The 15,342-nt window shown below is 41.0% G+C and overlaps 1 protein-coding gene across 3 annotated transcripts in view; it reads right to left on the bottom strand.

Annotated features, from left to right (window-relative positions):
* rab11fip3 (RAB11 family interacting protein 3 (class II)) overlaps positions 1 to 15,342 on the bottom strand; it is a 31,303-nt gene that overhangs the window by 9,951 nt on the left and 6,010 nt on the right. For 2 of the 3 annotated variants that reach the window (XM_034570098.1, XM_034570096.1), the window contains exons 2-5: positions 11,584 to 11,677; positions 7,772 to 7,848; positions 5,025 to 5,197; positions 396 to 596 (exon numbers count right to left, since the gene is read on the bottom strand). In XM_034570098.1, the coding sequence (XP_034425989.1) occupies positions 396 to 596; positions 5,025 to 5,197; positions 7,772 to 7,848; positions 11,584 to 11,677 (545 nt within the window). Of the gene's footprint in view, positions 1 to 395; positions 597 to 5,024; positions 5,198 to 5,790; positions 6,039 to 7,771; positions 7,849 to 11,583; positions 11,678 to 15,342 lie in introns of those variants that run through there. The other variant, XM_034570099.1, reaches the window with a different exon arrangement.

Genomic DNA, 15,342 nt, shown 5'->3' on the forward strand with positions numbered 1-15,342 from the left:
CAACAGTGAGAGTAAGCCTACAAAAATGAAGATTGTATTCACTCCATTTATCTCGCCCTTCACCAAGAAAAGGAGGCAGATAGGGGTGTGAAGGCCGTCTCCAGATAGCTCTTTCAAAGTGTGACCTCAGTGTCTTTGTTCAAAGAGGAACATTTTCTCTGTAGAACGTACTGGGAGGCATTTGGGGCATGGACAATGCAGCTGCTAATGTGTCCCTTATCAGGAAGGGGAGGATGAAAAGAAAGTTGCGATTTCACAGTGTGGTGTACATTTCATTAATGTTCACGTCAAATAAAGGACCTTTGGGCTGACTAGAATTGAAGGACAAAGCAATCTGAGTAGAGATGTCATTATTCATCACATCTTGACCCCGTGTAGGGAAGTCGGGCTCGTACCTGGGAGACAGAAGTGAGGAGCCATTGACCTGCTCCAGGGGCTGCGCGAGAGGTGAGTCGCATTCCCCCTCGGTCCCCTCCACGCTGCTCTCCAGTAGCAACTCTGAGGTATTGCTTTCACCAAAGTCCTCAAAGTGCTCCTCCTCTCCACTGATGGCCGTCACTACGGAGTGGTTATGAAGCTCAGAGTTAAGGGAAAACCTGAGGGACACACAAGAATGGATTACTGTTAGTGCATGCCTGTGTTCACTTTTGTATACAACAACAGCGTATTTAACTTTAGGTCCGAGCTAAAAAAAAATAAAAAAAAAGGAGACTGTGACAGGTTTAGAAGAGATAAAAATGGACGACCAACTGGGTATAAACAGACACAGAACCATCCATTTAAAAAACCCACAACGTTACCCAAACCAAACAAGTCTCATCTTCTGACTCCATTTCAAAAAATAGGAACATGTTATAGTTTTTGAGCTTTAGAAACAAGGATTGTAACAAGCTGTAAAAAGGCTGGTTGATGGTTGGGGGTGTTTGAACCAGAATCCTGGAAATGACTGGAGCCAACTGTAAATCCCACAACTATAATTAATCCTCCCCCCAGGAAGACCTACTATCTGGACAAGTTCAATGATCACTTGTCTTCAGAGGTAATCTGTTAATTCACATTAATCCCAAAGGCTGCTTTGGGAAACAAAATGGCTTGTGCCCCGCTGGTAAGGCAAAACCACGACTGACTGTGCTGGGAGATAGGGCCATGACTTCAGCTTGCATAATTGGCTGGTTATCTTACACAACTGAACAGAAAGCTGTTGGGTGAATGTGGAAGTCTTTGGTGTGAAATTGATAGAGCAACAAAAGCTTCAATGCCTTGATCTTCATTTAACAGGAAAACTACACTTTCCTGCTGTCCAACAGGAAATACTAGATGTCTTCAGCACACACAGGATGAGGATGTTCAAATCAGCAGAAAAGTTTACTTTCTCAGCACACCATGATGAACCCCCGTGTTTGTTTACAAGAAAAAACGCCATCCATCTGTCTAAAGCTAAACCGTTGCCTTAATTTACACTGTGAAAACACAATATCCCAAACTGTTATACAAAAATAAGCAGACTCAAATCATTGCAGTTTCAGCTGCAGTCATGCCCTGAACAAACACTAGCCTGAACTGGTTGAAGCCATGTTTTGAAGCCACTTACCCTTTACCCTGGCTCTTACAACTTGGCCCCATGTTGAGGTCTCCCACACAAATGGCCGGAGAAGAGCGAGAACGCATCTTTGGACGGCCTCCGCTGCCCTGGCGTGAAAGCCGTGGAGCAACTGGAGTTAAAACCCCAGACAACCAGAGTGGAATCCTGAAGTTTCACAGGTTACACCAATTGAAAAACAAAAACAACACTCTCCTGAGTCTGATCTTTAAAAACAAACAAAAAAAAACAGCCAAGTTTGTGGTCCTAATAAGCTGCCAATCCGCGGTGCCACATGACTGGTGGTGCATTAACTGTGTCACCCAAAAGACTCGAGGCAGGTACCACGGAGGGTTGACTGTGAGTGGGTTAATCAGATTTGAGGCTAAGCAACGGCCAACAGACAGTCCTGCTGACCTTCCAAGGACCAAATGTGTGCGGGCACACAGGGGTAGGACAGATGAGGGTGGGGGAGGCTAATCCTGTTAGATTCTTAATCCCTAGTCCAGTACTTATTCTCCTACTCTGACTATGTCTTATGTGGCTCCAGGTTTCATTTAGCTAACCAGGCTGCAAAACAACAACCTTGTGGAGCTTCTTACCTTTTTTTGGACATTTACTTGCACTCAATGTTGAATCACTCTAAATATTAGAGCCCGACTAATATGGATTTTTGGAGGGAGAAGCAGATGATGATATAGGGAGTAAAAAAATTCTGATACCATTATATCTGCAGATATACTTACATACAATGACTCCTAAGATGTCAATATCAAAGAAATGTAATTTAGGCTTGATATTTTATAATTTAACCATAAACTAACCATATAAAAAAGAAACACAAATACAACCAAACATTTAAACATATTTTTGTATGTAAAATGTAAACATGAATACACATCTTTTCTGCACCATTTATTCTGTAAAATAAAACATTTTATAAACATAAACACTGACACCAATGTATTGGTCAAGCTCTAGTAAACGTCAGTGTTTTTGACTTAAAATGTTTAATTATAATTAAAAGTTTCTACCTGGGGAAACATGCCCATAATTTTCCTATGAACTTGACTCGATTCACAGATGGACAAGATTTCCACTGGCAGATAAGGTCAGTGACAAAACACTGTGCTCTCATTCTAGTAGGTGAGTCAGCATGAGATGTACAACTGAGTCGAAGGGAGAGAAACAGATCAGCCCTTTTCCAAAGAGCAGAGAAAGGGAAGAACAACAACAAAAAAAGAGCCAACTCAACACTTCCTGGAATTCAGTAATGGAATGGGAAGTTCCAAACACATCCATGTCAGGCAGACTGCTCCGATCCGTCATCAAGCCGGACAGACAGGTCACACAGTCAGCAGATAAGGTCTCACTGTTCTGCATTTCCTCCCTTGTGTTTGCCCTACATGCTATGTCAACAAGGATACTCGTGCAGATACATGGGCTTCATCTGCAGCAGTTGCCCGACTTTAGATCAAATTGCTCAAACTGCAATGGTTCACAGTAGGTTGCATACCCCCACCAAGGCCCAACAGACAACTTGAATTCAATCAAGCGGCATCCACCCAACTGCACACACTCGTAAATAGCATTCCATTAAATATGGCAGATTCCTTAAATCAAGATCCATAAATTGTTTCCTGGGAAAACTATGAAAATCTTGAAAAACGCCCTCTTGCCCAAAATCCTGGATCCACCCCATGATCCTGATGCACACCCAAATTTAATGGGTTCTTCTCTGACCATTCTAATCAGTTCTGTGGAAATCCATTCAGTTATTTTAGTAAAATCTTGCTAACAAACAAACATACAAACCGACCAACCAACAAACAAACAGACAGGGGTGTAAACATATCCTCCTTGGCAGAGGTATTTACAATATGGAAGCCAATTTCTTCAAAATGAGAGAAATTGGGTGAATGATCAGATGATCTGATCTATACTATAAAATGAATAAAACGTTTCGCTCATGTTATCTGTCTAAAGACAATAAAAATGATAGAGGGACAATAAGAGACAGTTTGTTACTGGCCTGTATGACTCAACACTTTGCTCATCATTCCACTTATTGGAAAACAAACAGTTAACAAAGATCGTACTGTGTCTTTCACCATGTATTTAAAATTCCAGTGTCTCTACAGTATATTTTCCAAAACAGACAATACTAAAGCAACATTTTCTCAGCACTGTAGCAGTAATAAAATAAAAAATAAATTTTCAAACAGCTCAATTCTTGCCCTTCTGTTTACCCTTGAGACCGTAACTATAATCAAAACCGGCTGCTCACTCAGTCAATGATCACGTCTACGAGGGTAATTCAAACTTCTCAAAATATACATGTACAGTCTATATTCAAGTCAGTATGAATAAAATCTAACACTCCACCAAATCCATTCAAACACTTGGATCCAGTTCATTATTGATTAACTGCCTACAAATGTGCGACACATTCCCACTGGCAACTGTGCGTCAGTGAAAGACACTCATCACACCGGCCCAGTTGGAAGACAGTAGTAACTTCAAGTTGGTAATACTGATATAAAAAAGGATAACTGGGCTTTATTCAGTGCAAACACCAACTTCAATCCAAAACTAAGAAATAAAACATAAGACAAAACTTTCTAAAGAACCTATCATGCTGTTCATTTCCTGCAAAGTGAGAAAGGAACACATTCAAAATATTTCAGCAACTATGATTATTAGCAGCTGAGGCCACAACCTGATGATTCAGGGAGGATGAGCAGATCTCAGCTCTTTTTCAGCCGATACAAAAGATCATCCACTTGGAAATACCGACAGTAGTGAGGAATGGTGGAAGGACTTTGTGTTCAAGGCTCCTCGTGTTTTTGAGCTGTGCACATTTCAAGTTATGTCTGAGTGAGCTTCCCTTGTACAGCTGCACAGAAAACAGCAACAGTGAATGTCATCGCTGACTGTGTGAAATGTTACCTCAAACTGTGACACGGAGCTGTGTACGAGTATATAATAGAATCATTGTAAAACACTGTGTCTGACTGACTTTCTACACACTATCAGAAGAATTCAACACTGCGGGTCAGTAACGTTATAGCTGTCTATTGCTCCTGTTTAATCTGCCTGTCTGCTGACCCAAATAGAACGCGAGTGATCCAGCACAAGATTCGTAAACCATGTGATCTGTGTGAAAGGCCAACGCAGGGCAACTCAAGGGCTAACCATTTGCGGGAGATTTGACGCACATTTATTGTAAATTCTGTGGCCAGCAACGATCTCCAACAGCATTACGACCTTGATCTGGTTCACATGACCAGTGGATTACAATTAATGACGTAGGATGGGGGTCAATCAGGGTCACAGACAGCCTCCTCATCGCCACAGGGTAGACGACGTACATGTCCAAGGAAATAGGAGCACATTTGCTAAAACCGACACTGTGTGCATGGCTGAGGGTGTAATTTATACCAACCTATTTCTGCTATCTTCGGGGTCGTGCAGCGTGGCCTCGATGCCGCTGTCCGTCTCCACATCCTCATGCATCTCAGGGGGTACGAGGGCCCCCGTGTCCTCATCAGTGAAGGTCTCGCACTCACTGTACGTGCTCTCCGAGCCCAGATATGCACTGTCTGTCACCTCATTTTGCTGCAGAAACAGAACGAGATTAAGTGGAGAGAAGACGCTGTAGTTCCTGAATTTTCAGATTAAAAAGAACATGGTTTTAGAAACCAATACTGCACAAACACAGAAGTAGTGTTCATTTTAAAAACAAACAAGACCATGAACTTCTTGTGCACTTTCAACCACGTCTACAGAATATGTTTAAATGTCATCAAGTGGATTATTTTGCATTTATGAGACAAAAACAAAGCTGACCTGACAAACCTATAGTTTGGTTAAAGAGAGTGAAAAACAGGAGCCATTTGAAAGATGGTCCGTTTTGAATAAAACCTGAGCAGCCGGTCATGATGCCAATATCACCAACAGCCAAACACATAAAATGACTTCAGAGACAATCTGCTGTAATTCAGATGGCTGTTCCAAGCAAAACCTGCTGCATCAACACCTCTAAGCAACAAGTTCAATTAAAATAAGCACTAAAAACCAAATGTTCACAGTCTGAATCGTGCCCAAAAAAACCACATCTGAAGCTATCAGCAACTAGAGACACATAAACAGGTATCAGAGCTATAAAGCAGAAATGAAACAGGTGAGTCATATTGGCAAGCATAACGTACCATTAGAAATGAAGCATCAGGAGTCACAAGGCCCAGAGGGCTATCCACCATGTCCAGAACCATTCTGTGAGTCTGGTCTCACTGACAGGAAAGCTGGCCTGCCATGAGAACCTCCTAATAACTCACTACTACTGCTTCCTCACTTTTACTCTCAGAGAGTGAGAGAGTGAGAGAGAGAGAGAGAGAGCGAGAGAGAGTGTGTGTGTGTGTGTGTGTGTATGTTGGAAAAATGGAAAATCCTGCAACACCTCGTTCTGCTCCACTGGGTGGTCAGAGGGGTGGAGACAGAGACAAAGTCCAAAGAGTAACAAGAAGTCAGCTGTAATGCTCAATCAACTACTGCCAGCCTTTAGCCCCCCAGAGTTAAAACAGCACACGATCAGCTGAATAACGGTTTAATCTTTCCTGGCTCCTGGGAGCTTCATTTCCCTGCCCAGTGTGACTGGATAAATCTTTAAGCCATGTTGACATGTCTCAGGCTGCACAACCTACAAGGGCTACACTGTACATCACAACAACCTGCCGCAACTGTTTGACTGTGTGCCAACAGAAAACTAATGTGCTCTTATGTTGTAAAACTGTTGAGGCAGCAGGAGCACATGTTAGAGTTCTGGCACAACAACAACAAAACAGGTTTTTATAACTGGAAATGCCACGGTTGCTGCTGTAAGATTTCTATTTACAAATTAAAATGGGAGGTGAAATGTGACCTTCAGAAACTGTAGAAAATATTTAGTGAGGGTGAAATGGGGCACATGGGGCATTGCTTGCTCTTACGCCATGCATCAGCTCCACAGCCTTACCTTGCCTGTTTTGAAAGCAAACATGGCTCGAACAGCAGAACCATTGACAGAGAGGAACCCTTTTCTGCCAGGAACCCGAGGGAAAAACAAGGCAATGGACACAGGTGTGGCAGCTACTTCAAACATGCACAAACTTCCCCCAAAATTCCGCTTTCAAGGTTTCCAGTAAACAGCAGCTACAGAAACAAGAGGATTTTGTGTAGAAAATACGTTAAGGCTGGGTACGTCACACTCTTGAGCCAGAATGTTTCTCTCTCTCTTTCTTGTTTTTGTGTTTAATTTTCAGATACATTTGTCTTGTTCATCTGTTTTCATCTTAACTGCATATATGACTAAATATTGAGGTACACTTAATAATTAAATAAGAGACCGTAGCAATACAAAAAGCAAACTGTAAGGAACAAACCCTTAGTTAAGGAACCTAACCAAAATATGCAGTTTATCAAAGGGTAACATGTAAACAAACATTAACACATGATTTGTAGTTAAGCATTAGTCTAACATATTTTTTAAATGAATCGCATCATTTACAGGAGAGGAAGATCTAGATTTTGATTAACTAATTTGGTAACATGTGATTTAATAAATAGAGCATTTAACACCTACTGTAACGCCAATCATATGAATCTTCTTTGCACAAAGTACACAGACCTGCATTTGTCAGTTAAACCAAGAGAGGGTGCTAATACAGTACAATACACAGCACTGGGCAGCAGTGCTTAAAGTGCACACAATAGCAGAAACGATTCAGTTTTGCAGAGGCCAGCAACAATGATGGTTAAATATACAAGTTGCGTGCACAAGAGGAGACAGGAATTCCACATATGCTAACCACAACTGTAAAAACAAAAGTCCACATACACACACACACACGTAAAAATCCTAGCACATTCCAGCTGATCCAATATTTGTCAAAGGATACTCAAAAACCTAGCGTGCCAGATGCTATTTAGTATCAGCCAAACCAGGGTGTTCAGTTGGTGGAACATCCACAGAGTGGTAATGATAGCTCTGCAAGCCACTCGCTGAATTACAGTGGGAAGAGTGAGAGTGCACATGGAGTTCAGCATGTTACCTTCACACTGGGCTGTTGTGTGCACCAGTAGGAACTGAACACAAAACAACTGGACCACATACACAACTAAAGGGGGGGCTTAGCCTCTTGAGTGGCACCTCACCTCATCATATTCCTCTGGACAGCCCACAGCTCCATCGCCTGGACTGTAGTTTACATTGTAGAGCTGTGGCTCTGGACCTGCAGATATGAGAGCAAAAAGACAGGTTTAATGTCAACAAACACAAAGTCAAACGGCAAAGGAGACTCAACAAACACAAGGTGGGTGTGTGCAATGTCTATGCAAACAATATAAATTGAATAGTGCATTTAACTTTTTTTACGGCTACAGTCATGTTGCTCCAGTATACTACATGCATTTTATTTAAATTATACAGTTCTCACATTCTTTTGCAAAGTATGCTAAGTTCATGTGAAGTTCACTTAGATTTCAGAAAAATGGTTTGGTATACTTAAATACAGCTTTTTCCATTTCCCAGTGTATAGTACCAGTGTCCATGAACAAATAAACAGCCATGAGACAGAATGAATGAGTTAAGGTGTTGCAGCGGGTTTATGAATCAACATCAATTGTGCAGGCAAAACTTGTTCTACGTTTTCTACTTACATATGCGCCGTCGTTTATATAATAAAAATCCAATAATCAACTAAATAGTGCATGCTTGAAAATTCACATACATTTTTCTTAATCAAAAACGCATGTGTGCAATTTACTTGAGTTCCTGAGCATTTTTTTCTGCAATACATTACAGGATAACGACACAGAAATCGTGAATATAACTTCATTTAGTTTTCACTACATTTTCTCCTATAATGTTCATTTAAATGTCTGCCAAACTCAAAGAAGGTCTATAATGGGACTTCTCTTCACCATATTAACTGAGGTGCCTGTGAATATAATCTAAGAATGACCTCGGACACTTCCAGCTGTGATCTGATTTAATAAAAATGTTTTAACTTAAAAATGGATTGCCATGTTTATATCTATATATTTTTTTTAATATAAAAAAAGATGTCCATTGGATTGTTTAAAATTCAAATTTGACCTAGATGGAAAAGAAAAGCCTTTTGTCTCTTTATTTTGGAGACAAATAGTACTCCATTAACACTGCAGAACACACCTCTTTGACTCTAATGTGTTTACCTAAGTATGTAATCAGCACAATCAAGACTGTGTCCCAGGTGCCCTTCTGACATATTTACAGTCAGCAAGCTGCGCGTGATGTGACAGCAAACATTATGTAACTTTTACACTCTGCAATTCAAGGCCTATAGAAAGTAACATTTGAGTGATATGGGCAAAATAAAAAATATAGAGGACAAGAAACAACCCATATACAATGTATGTGTCAAAACAGGCTTCCTTTGAAAGCAGCTACAGACGAGCAGTGTAACCTGAGACAGACCAACAAGATGGAGTCCCATCAGGCACTTCAGCTCCTGTATCTAGTAAACAGAGCTGTGAATAGCACCCTAGTGAGAGAATGGAACACAAACTGTGTTCTCCAAAGCTGCCAGTAGACCCAAGGGTTTTTGTTCCCCTTGGTTTTATTTAACGCGTTGCTCTGGGACACACATTGCACGCCATTTAAGAGAAATGCCGGAGAAGCTTGCCTCTGTTAGAGCCACACACCTGCAGCCTCCCTGGCATACAGCACAAACAGCAGAGGACATGCATTTTTCTAGACCAACTACTTTTTTTTTGTTTCAGACATACCAGAGCCACTACAGGGGACAAGGCATTTCCATAGCTGGCAGGCACGTCTTTATTAAAATGTACCCTTTCACGAGCAAATGACGCCAAAATGAAACAAACAAGGAGAAGGTGGAGTGCGTTGAAGTTTATATTGAAACTAGACAGCGGCTTCTGAGCTAGAGGAAAAGGTTTTATACACTGATCAAAGAGGAGGTCAAGGCAGAATGGTAAAGATAATGACGTGGACCAAGTGGATCGATAGCTCAGCTGACAGGAGTGTAAAAAAAGTGTTTGCTGCCTTTATGAGCAGACTGTAATTCTGTCAGCAGTTTGTGAGAGACTGAGTCACAGTCTGGGCCTGATTTACATATACGATTGGGAAACTAGCAGTAGGAAATATATTTGCACAGAAAATACTCTAAATGGGACAGTGTGTGACAAATTAGACAATGATGCCAGGCAGGATCTGACCCATGGCATTAATTAAGCATTAGCCAAACAAGCCACCAAAAACAAACCGACTTTGGTCTCATGGCTACAAAACCACAATTAGTGCATAATGTAGACATAAGAGATGTTCCCATACAAATACCAGCATCAGACATAACTCCGATACTGCTGATAATGCCGGGTCTATAGGCGAGTATGTGAATCTATGTACCGATCTGATACTACATCTTTAAAGTATATTAGTTTAACCCAGATAAAACTGCAATTTAGAAGTGATTTCCAGTAGTGTAGCATTAGATGTCAGCAATATTTCACGCTGGAAATTCCCACAAGTAAAATGTTGATGTGTACGGTATGCAAAACATCAGTTTCGAGCTATTAGATTTATTTTATTACATCATTTTTCAGTTTTAACTGTCAAACTAGAAACTAAAATATGTTCTATGTCATTTATTCTCTGTATGTATTTGGGGGTTTAACCTGAGCCAGGCCATACATTAATCATAGCAATCATCACTTATATACAGGGTTAGTAGCACACAACTTTTGAAAACATTGTATAAGTTATTATTTCTTTAAATGCTCATCGAAATGGGAAAAATGGTATCTGAACATATCGACTACAATTAATACATAGTGAGGATTTAACTTGACCAATTATTTCACATTGTCAATTCTGTATAATGGGTTAGAGCATTTAAAGGGATGTACAGCATATAAATGAAGCTTGTGTGACAAACTAGTAAATATTTGCCAGTACATAGGTGCCATGTTTGTGTTTCATCAATCTGACAACACACCGTTGTTGTGGTGACAAAAGGAGAGAAACAAGGGAGAAACAGAAAGGACAGGGCAGAGAGAGGAGAGTAAATAATTGAGGTGAATAGGACTCTCCGTCCAAAACCCCATCCCTATGCCACTGCTCCGAAAGCTCGCCAATCAGCCCACGTGTCCGTGCATCTCATGCTTTCCAGTGCATGACTTATTAATGGTCTGAGAAACTGGAGCTGAGCAACCCAGAAAGCCGCGGGTAAGAGTTTCACCAATCAATACACTGGGTGGATTGAGGCAAACATGCACTACTGCGGTGACATCACCACATCCTGTACAGTTTGTCAACACAGCCGGTGTGTGCTGTAAACTGCAGATCCACTGTGTAGCCTACACTAACTGTTGTGACCATAGAAAATTGTCTAAATTCAAAGTCAATTCAAGAGTTGGATGAGACTGACGGTTGAGATTGGGCCTGAGGAAGCTGGTGAAATAACTGAAGAGAGAGAAATAGTTATAGGATTTCCTTACAACTTGCAGCCGTTTTTAATAGCTTGCAAAGTGGAACAGGGGGGCAGCAAAATGGTTAAAGAATGAATAACAGCATATGAGTCTAGTTACAAAGAATTAGGTCAGTCTTCCATCTTTCCTTTCAAAATCCTTCACCTCAGCTGAGTGTTGAATGTGAACATACTGTGTTTACAACAATATTTTGCACCATGGGAGATGTAGAGATGGGGCCAGATGCTGGAGACTAAATGCAGGTGCAAGAATCTGCTGCTGAGGCGGTTTGAATTAGGTTAACGACAGGTGAGCTTATATAAAAGGTTTTACATATCATTAAATGAAGAATCTGCAGACTCTTAGACAACAGTTCGATTGAGTCCACGAAAAGGTGACAATGGGTCAAGAACAATAAATGGAGGAGGGTTCCTTACCAAGTGTGACATAGCTGGTTTGCATAAATGTAAAGTTTGGATTAGTGCATGATGATTTACCTCCGTTGCTAATTGCAGAAATCCCCCGGTGAAAGTCTTCAAAGCTGATCACCCCAAGACCACTGGGATCCAAAAACTTGGTCAGATCCTTCACCTGAAAGATAAAAGAAACACAACATTCAAATCTAATTTTATCAAAGCAAGAGAAAAACAAAGGTTTCCTAGATTATGTAATGCATGATGCAATGGGAAGTCTTCCACAGAACGGGGCAAATGACTTAGCGGCAATGTTTGCATATTGACTCCAGTGGAAAAGCATACCGCAGACAGGGAAACAAAGCAGCACTTAATCTAAGCATAAACCACAGAGAACTACTGAGAACTAAGTCTTACAGTGACTTCATTCACATGATGGTTCAACTGCAGAACATAAACTTCAAGGATATTTTGATTACAGAAGTCACCAATAAAACACGTCTGACCTCTTGAGGAAAAACAGCTTTTGCAGATGTCAAGTGTTTCTGACTTTATTGGATGCAGGGCAAGTGTGTTTACAAGGATTTTAAAGCTTACTCAGGGTACTATATACTTTTTGTGATGAGACAGCCATAAGAAAAACAAGAGAAATGTTACAGAGATTCTGGACCCAAATACCAGAAAAATTCCTACTCATGCGAAATCATGATGTGAAGCAATATAGCCTTGTCTGCACAGAAAAGCTGCTGCACTCATGTGTTAAATGGGTTACGTAAGTGCACCTACATATAGTATATTCCTGCAGTCAGTAACCTGGCAACAAGGGAATGAGTGCTTGAGCAACAACATGATCCAGGGAATAAAAAAAGATCAACAATGCACCTTGGATCAACTTTTGTATTTTATTGAGAATTGGCTCTTAATGGATGTGAAATTAGATCTAATCTGATCTGTACTCAGAGAGCCTTCACCTGTGTGGATTCATTGGCACATTTTACCCGTTAATGCTTACTGAAGCACATTTTCCACTGGTGAACCAACTCACCAACACCCACCAACATCTGGCTTTTGTCTGCAATGGGAAAGGATTAAATTGGTATTCACTCCAGGGTCGAATGACTCTTCAGTAGGCACGGATCTTAAATCGACTCTGGCTCTGATCTGCAGTGATGGAAGGTGAATTCTCTAACTTGGCAAGACAGTGAACTCCTCGGTTGTTTTTACATTTTTTCACCTTTTTAGCAGGTTGACCACTGTTTACAAAACCTGCACATACCTGCTTATTTTGATGTAAAAGAGGTAAAAATAGTTAGCTGGCTCCTGAGACCTAACCTAGGAAATGTTAGATATGTGCGTGCATCTACATAATCTTTGGTGGCGCCAAGCAATCAAAACCTATTTACACAAATAATAACCCAAGTCAAAGGTTGTCCATCCCAAAATTACACTAAGCCATAATTTCAGGCGTGTATCACTGACAAAATTGGCTGGGAGGGAGCCTGAGAGCATGTGGGGTGAGGTTTCTGTGGTCTCAGCTCACTTATTCCTTGAGAAAGTAAGCGCACAATGCAAACGTGGTCATTTTACAGAAATGTTCATTGTGTGTGCGCGCACTGTGCGGCCTCTCTTTTCTACAGTTTTTTTTATATCAGTTACACATAAAAACAAGTTGATCTGCTTAGCAACACTGAGCTCCATCTCAAGAGGGCTGAGAGGGCTGAAACTCCTAATGCTCATTCTGAAAACCCCTTTGACTTAGGATCTGGGTTTTGGTGAGATAAACCCAGCTGTATTTAGTGAGAGGAGGGCAGCGGCCGGTCCTTCTGAATGGTGGTTAACACGGCAATGTTAGGTTTAGCTTGTGAAAATCAAGTTACAGCCCAACTCCCATCTCTGCAAAACATCTCCAGACAGTAGATTTGCTCTATACTGTAGGTTGAAGAAGAGCTGGGGAAGAAGAAGCAGCGTCTCTCTTGACAAAAGGGCCATCACAGTTTTATTTTTATTCATTTAAATTGTATTCAGCGATTCAGAAACACCTCTGCAGAGCGAAGTGAGAGAACTGAGGGGTGACTGGGGAATTGACTGAGCGTCTGTCGTCCTGATGCCATATCTACTTAACCATTACAATAAGCAGTGAATTAGTCTAAGTCATCGCTTCAGCAGTGAAAAAACTGACAGCACAATAAATCACCTATAAAGACTCTTAACAGCCAAAGCAACCAGAGCAGTGAGAATCGACTACGCTGTGGAAGCTGCCCATGGCCTATATCTGTCGGTAGAGCAGTGCCAGGCCCCTCAGGTCTTGTGAGCAGAGCCTGTTGGCTATTCCTAGGTCTAACCTAAAAACTAAAAGGTGACTTTGATTTCAGTTCACTTGTGATTCCCCCCCAAGAACCTGGAAAGCATCTAAACAGCTTTATAACTGGAAAAACTGTCCCCACTTGAGAACATTTCTGAAAATGAAGCCAATTAAATGTTTTGTTTGTCAGTTCCTATTTTGTGTACTGTTGAACACACAATACGTAACTTTGGTCGCTATGGGTCTCTCAATCAAAATAATAACAAAAGTTTAACAACAAATTCTTAGCATTATCAATGATAATGAATCACGAAATACTGCTCATGGTTACATTAAACTAAACCCAGATGCAACGCTTGTCAGTTCCTTTGCTTAGTGGAGCAGTGAAGGCACTGTGGTTTTTCTGTTTCCTCTATTTGTGTCTAATTAGTGTCGGGGCACGCCTGACCGCCTCCACACAGACCACTGTTGTGCATCACCCCACGGAGAAGAATACGCTTTGGTGAGAGTATTCCTAGAGGGGATTTCACAATAGTTCCATCAAAAAAATAAAAACTGATTATAACCATGGCAAAAGAGGGCAGGGACAAAAAAAGGCAGAATGATCTTTGAATATAAAACATTAAAAACACACGCACACAAGTGAACCCGGGAGGGGACGTTTCAGGGCATGGGGCATTCCATTGTGGATTAGAGGGGCAGGACATAAAAGCAGCGGGTGAGGGGCAGAAAGCTGGCTAAAGTTGGGTCGGGAGTGTTCACTGGCGGGGGGAGACTCGACCACAATGCAGTTCAGTGCGGCTTTTGTGAATCAGGGTCAAAACCAAAGGTGGTCAGAGAGAGCCTTTCAGTAGATAGATTACCAAACTCAACGAATGCCGGCTGCAGGACGTTTCACTTTTGAGACTTTTTTTCCTCTAAATCATTAAAACATGTTGCAGACTAGTAATTACACACATAACAAACAGAAGGTCTTCAGTAATAGGTTTCACCCAGGAAAGTGGTTTTACATTTGACAAACTGTATTTTGTCTCCTAAGATTCTCTGATGATTATATGATGCTCATATTCAAAGCACACACAATAGATTGTGTGCGTGTGTGTGTGTGTGACTGCAGACAGTGTCCTATCCTGAAATAATTCTGGAGCAAACATTTGCATGCTTAGCAAACAAGCACCAGCTGAACATGCATGCAAATAACTCATCAATACTGGTCTATGACAGGTTGCTAGGACATTTTCAAAAAGGTAGAGATTAACTCACGGCGGCACCAGTCAACCGCACTGATATTATAAATACAAATTTATATATATATAAATAAATACAACAGAGCATTTCACTGAGGAATGCCTGATGCACAAAGGCTTGGCAGAGAGAATAGACCACAAGGAAAATAGATAGCTTGTAGACATAGTAAAATTAATAAGACAATTGTTTATTAGTCTGAAATTATTTCAGCTACCTCCTCATAAGCTCCTGAGCTTATCCCCACCGCCACTTGGCTTACATAACTATGATTTAACCTTCCTGCTTTTTTTTGG

This window comes from Hippoglossus hippoglossus, chromosome 19 (genome assembly GCF_009819705.1).
Source record: "Hippoglossus hippoglossus isolate fHipHip1 chromosome 19, fHipHip1.pri, whole genome shotgun sequence".
In the NCBI taxonomy this organism is placed as follows: Eukaryota; Metazoa; Chordata; class Actinopteri; order Pleuronectiformes; family Pleuronectidae; genus Hippoglossus; species Hippoglossus hippoglossus.